This window comes from Mandrillus leucophaeus, unplaced genomic scaffold (assembly GCF_000951045.1).
Source record: "Mandrillus leucophaeus isolate KB7577 unplaced genomic scaffold, Mleu.le_1.0 Scaffold95, whole genome shotgun sequence".
Classification (NCBI taxonomy): Eukaryota; Metazoa; Chordata; class Mammalia; order Primates; family Cercopithecidae; genus Mandrillus; species Mandrillus leucophaeus.
The window spans coordinates 658831-664849 of NW_012110363.1; the positions used below are offsets into that span (position 1 = coordinate 658831).

A 6019-nucleotide genomic window follows, 5' to 3' on the forward strand; every position below is an offset into this window, starting at 1 on the left:
AGAAACAAAACAAGAAGTACATTGAAGCAATATATCTATCCACTGTTTACACTTTCACTGAGAAACATACTGGTGTTATTTGCTACCAGACTGTCTTTGTGTTGAATACAGAAAGGTGGTAGACCAAATTACAATAGCTGCATAAACAGGCCTGACAAGTGTGTAGTATATGTACTGCCAGTCTCTACTCTTGCTCCTGTGTCAGATGTGGCATAAGTCATCACTCACTTTCCTGTTTATTCCAGACACACCACCAAAATCTTTCTGAATCTAAAATTCCTATTAGCCATTACTGCTTAATTGGAATTGCCACTTAAGGTTAAGTTTATTTGCTATTCTTTGTATATATCAAATTTGTTCGATGAAAATATTTGTATTCCATATATAAATATGAAATTAAAGATAACATTTGATCAGGTTTTCTGTAATAATCCACTATGTCAGAGCAGTTGTTCTCTCTTTTTTCCCCCACAAAACAGCCTTTTCTTCAAGTGAAAGTTTAGCATATAAAACAAGGGAGTTGAAATAAGAAGTATGGGAATGGGCGGTGCAAGTGAAAACCAGGTAGCTTAGAGACCAGCACTGTGTGCTTTAGTTCTGTCACCCCCATAATAACCTCTTCAGACAGTTTCTCTCAACCATGTTTAAGAAGATTGCCAGAGTAAAAAAAGCTTAAGGAAGTGGAAATAATACTTTCCTAGGAATCAGGAGGTGTGAATTTAACTTGTTCTTTGTCTATTCAGCTTTTGTTTCTGTCATTCATCAGTGAAAAAGGTCATTTGATTTAGAGTTTAATAAGGTCTGAACCTATTCCTGGTTTGTGATTTTGAATGAGTGAATTTGACTCATCAAAAACTATCAGTATCAACAAGAAAAAGACAAAGCCAATAAAAATAAACAAGGGACTTAAACAGATACTTTACCAAAGATATTTAAATGGGCAATAAACATGTTGTTAGTCATAAGGGAAATCAGAATTAAAACCACTGTGAGATACAATAATTCACTAGAATAGGTATGATTAAAATCTCTGGCAGTGCCACATGTTAAGATGTGGAGCAACTGGAAGTGTCTCATACTTTACTGGTGTGAATATAAAACAGTCATACTGGAGAACTCTTAAGCAGTATGGGTCATCTGTCCTATGACCTAGCAATCCCATCCCCAGATATTAAAACATATAACCCAAAAGAAATTAAATTTAATTAAAGAAATTAAAACATATAACCAACAAAAGATTTGTATAAAAGTGTTCCTAGCAGTTTTATTCATAATAAAACTTAGAAACAACCCAGATATTCATCAGTAGGCAAGCAGATAATGAAATTGAAGTATATTCATACAATGAAATAATACTCAACCATAAAAAGGAAGAAACTACTGAAATATACAATGTGAATGAATGTTAGAAATTATATTAGGAGACTGTCTGAATTCGCTTTCTGGAATAATTTTACCAAAACAAGCTACTTGAGTTTTGACTTAGCAAGGCAAGATATGTCGGTGGATTCTCTTTGAATGGAAAAAAAAGCATTCTTACTTTGTATAGAAGCCTCCTCTTTTTGTAACTAACTTTTTACTGGTAAAAATTAATTCAAATGTACTTAAAATTATGTTGAGAGAAAAGGTAGACATAAAAATGCTTAATACATATTTTATGAAGTCTAAGAACAGGCAAAACTAATCTATTGGAGTAGAAATCAAAAGGTGGTTGCTTCCAAGTGAAGGTCTGTTGGCTGGAAAAGGGCACAGGAAATTTCTGAATTGGGGATATGTTTTATATCTTGTTTTGAATATCCATTACATAGATTTATACAATTATCAAAACTCATTGAAATAAACATACGATGTATGCATTTTATGTGAATTGTATATCAATGTTCAAAGTGTTAAGGCAATTTAATAACACTTAGTGTATAACTTAGACATTCTGAAATTGGCTCTGTGTCATTCCTTAAGGGATCGGAAGTACAGATCCTTGTCTGAGGCAGAAACAGTGGGATTGAAGAGCTAAGGATGTTCATTGGGAGGAAAAACTAGGGCTAGGCAAATAAGTATATGCTAGGAATTTTAACTGATTTAGTTATGTATTATTTTCTTAAAATTAGAATTTCTTTTTATTTCCTATGATATGAAAATTATATGTTATAGTAGAGCTGAGGAAAACATGATTGTACTTTTAGATTCATTCCACTAAGCATTTTCAGCTTACATTTCATTCATTTAAGTTTGGTTTGTATTGTATTTTCTAAACAGCTAGATGTCTTCCTGAATATATTTAGATTCTTAGTGATTTTAGTAATAAAATTTATTTTTGAAATGCTTGTAAAATCTTACAAACTTCTGAAACCTTTTGTTTCCTAATCTTTGTTATTTGTGAGGGGTTTTTTTCCTTTGGATTTATGCTACATGAATAAAGTCATAATCAACTTTTAATTTTGTATTTAATTTTGTCTCCTTGAAAATACACAATATAACAATTGATCATTGTATATATTTAAGGGCTTAAGTTCAAGGTTTACAGTGGGGATTATCAGGAATGCGGATAAGCTAAGCATTTTGCTAATAGCCAACTGCTTGGCTATCCACTTTCTGAAATTTTTCACTGAAGATACCTTCAGTATCCACATTTCATGAATAGGCTGCATTAGGTCTTGAGTGGATGTAAATGCAAAACAGAAGTTATTTCTCTTCGAAAACTACATTTCTCTGTTTGCAGTAGCCTGCTCTTCTAAATTGAATTGTTGATGACCACATTGTTAAAATTTGAAGAGCTAGGTGTATTACAGATAAATGGCTAATAAGGAATTGACTGTATTTGCATAATAATTTTCAGGAGGAAAGAATCAGACTTTTTTAAATAAAACAATTATTTGGGAATACATGGAGCCAGGAATGGTCACGTTTACACTCAATACCAAACCCTTCAGGTGAAATGGATCCTTTAAAAAAAAGGGAAAAAAAAAAGCACCAGGCACGGTGGCTCACACCTGTAATCCCAGCACTTTGGGAGGCTGAGGCAGGTGGATCACCTGAAGTCAGTAGTTCAAGACCAGCCTGACCAACATGGTGAAACCCCGTGTCTACTAAAAATACAAAAATTAACTGGGTGTAGTGGTGGGCGCCTGTAGTCCCAGCTACTTGGGAGGCTGAGGCAAGAGAATCTCTTGAACCCAGGAGGCAGAGGTTGCAGTGAGCTGAGACCGCACCATTGCACTCCAGCCTTGGCAATGAGTGAAACTCTGTCTCAAATAAAGAAAAATAAAGAAAAAAATTGTATGGTATATAGAGTCATCCTACTTTGGATGTTAGAAAAGTAAATGGTATCAAAGTAATTTCTCATTCATTTTCAAAATACTGAAAATATTTGGAACTGGTTACTCTAAATGTATTTATGTGTTCCTGGAACAGATCACTTTGTTGATCTTATGGTACCATTCATAAAAAGGTTATAAAATTTGTCTAATTAGAATTTTATAATGCTGGAAATTAAACGTATATTTAACTGATTTTCATTTTTCCTTTTTTTTTTTTTTCCCCTGAACTAGGTCCTTTCTGATGTTGCTTGAGCTTACTCTCCTGCAGTTGATCTCATTCCTGTTGGCTAAACATTAAGTCCCATGACAACATTAAGTTAATGCACCTATGGTGTAGGCATCATTTATAGTACTAGGACAGTATTATAGAAAAAAACCTTACCTGTACATTAGATGACCTAATTTCTTTTCTTCCATTCCTAGAAACACCATAATGTTTCTAAATAATGATTTTATAGTCATTGTCACACCCTTGGCTTATTTTACAGTAAAGAACATAGTTGAGTTTTTGGAAGGTACAGGATTTAAAAATTTGGTCTGTAACATATATACACACATAAATGTTGCAGTTAATGAAACAGGAAATTATTGATGCATAAGATGAATGTTTATTGTGAAACAGCAGTATTTCAAATATAATTATTTTTTAATAATTTGGTTTAATTTTGGATATTTTTCTATACTATAAGTTGATAATGGTTTTTTGAAGTAACTATAAGTTGATAATGGTTTTTCGAAGTTTATTTAATAAAGATGATTCATTTTACTGTTTTATCATACCAGTAGGACTTTTAATGTTAGTATGTTGAGTTAGATAAATGTTTATATTAGTGTTTAAATAATGAAATATTGGCCAGCTAGTTTATACCAAATGTTTTTGCAGTCCAGGGGTGAATGTTTCTGCTGGTTTGATGCCTAATACAACTTCAAAGAAAAAAAAAACAAATATGAATTCACTGTTTTTTATCTTTTCTTCATGGACTACCCCTTAGAACCAAATTTAAAAGAAGCTTCTTTGTAGAGCAAGAGAAATGAGATGTCTCTTTTTCTATAATCAAAACCCCAAGAAATAGTAGATATCCAAGAATTCATTCTGGTAAGATCTCTGAAACATTGTGTGACTAAAGGAAAGGTAATACTGACAAAACTCTGAGGATTTATAGTGCAGTGAATGCTGAAATAATCTTTAACCAGCAATATAGTATCATCAAGATTTCCAATGTTAGAACATTATGTTAAAATGTGATTATTTTAATGCTTTGTCTCTTTAAATTAAATTTGTGTCCATAAAGATGTGCAGCATAATTGTTCATGTATTTATTTACAGACTACAATTTCCGTCGCAGCTCAATAAATAGTCTTTCCCCTGTTAGTGCTACCCTCTCTTCTGGGACTCCCAGCGTGCTTCCTTATACTTCAAGGCCTTATTCTTATCCAGGCTATCCCTTGTCACCAACAATATCACTTGCTAATGGCAGCCATGTTGGACAGCGACTATACATCTCCAATCAGGCCTCATTCTTCTGAAGAAAATACTAACATTAGTACGAAAATTTGTGTAAATTTGTAGTAGTAAACTTGCAAATTAAAATACTGTTTTATTTTAGAATCGGGTGTGCACATTTGGTTTTAGAAAGATATTCTAAAGTACTAAACATCAGCTATAATTCAGAATAACATGGAGTTGCAGAATTTATAAAAATGCAAAGTTTAAAAAGTTATTCAGTGGTTTCTCTTGATAAAGGTACAGCAAACTACTATTCTTTTTAAACTTTTGGGATTTTCTTCTAATTCCTGAGTGGGCAATAGAACCTAGTCATTTATGTTAATTTTTTGCATAATTTTACTAAATAGCATTTCACGAAAAGCACTTGAAGACAATGGTTATAGTAGATTTGATTACCAAGGATCACTATCTGTACTGGAGATTAGAACAATTATATGACCAGAAGCATCTAACCATTATGTAGAAAGAAATGAAGAGACAAAAAGATTAAGATACAAATTTTCTGCAGTACTAAAGAAAAAGCAGTCTACTGTGGTCCTTGAAAATAACTATAGATATTTTTGTTATTTGTTATACACAAATTATAATTTTGCTGTTAATGTATTTAAGGAGTTTATAGTTATGCTTCATTTGTGTTTTTGATATTCTTTGTATTGTTTTAATAACAAGTGTTATGGGTTTTTAATGTTGAAATCATGTGTTAATTTTTGTACTTGAATTCAAATTTTGACATTAAATATGTGATGCTTCTAATATGTGTGTTTTCTTCTTACAAGAATGACAAAACCTTTAGCTCTCACAATCACTTTGAGCTTTTCTTGAGAACATTTTCACTTGTTACACAGTCATAGGCTCAGTGCTTTCATGAGACTCAAGTGAAGGATGTTGAAGAAAGAAAATTGTTTTTATATACTCAAAGGAATATAAATCATTCTATAAAGACACACACGTATGTTTATTGCAGCACTCTTTACAATAGCAAATACATGAAATCAATCCAAATGCCCATCAATAATAGACTGGATAAAGAAAATATAGTGCATATACACCATGGAATACTGTGCAGCCATAAAAAGGAATGAGATCATGTCCTTTGCAGGGACATGGATGAAGCTGGAGGCCATCATCCTCAGCAAACACACACAGGAACAGGAAACCACCACATGTTCTTGTTCATAAGTGGGATCTGAACATT

At 32.4% G+C, this 6019-nt stretch overlaps 1 protein-coding gene across 4 annotated transcripts in view; it reads left to right on the forward strand.

Annotated features, from left to right (window-relative positions):
* Positions 1-5577, forward strand: part of RBM46 (RNA binding motif protein 46) — a 58442-nt gene extending 52865 nt beyond the window's left edge. For 2 of the 4 annotated variants that reach the window (XM_011970477.1, XM_011970478.1), the window contains one exon: positions 3549-5577. Coding sequence is in view for 3 of the 4 variants with exons in the window: in XM_011970478.1 (XP_011825868.1) it covers positions 3549-3559 (11 nt within the window). In the remaining variant the exon portion in view is untranslated. The remainder of the gene's footprint in view (positions 1-3548) is intronic. The other 2 variants (XM_011970475.1, XM_011970476.1) reach the window with 2 other exon arrangements.
* Positions 5578-6019: the final 442 nt, after the last annotated feature.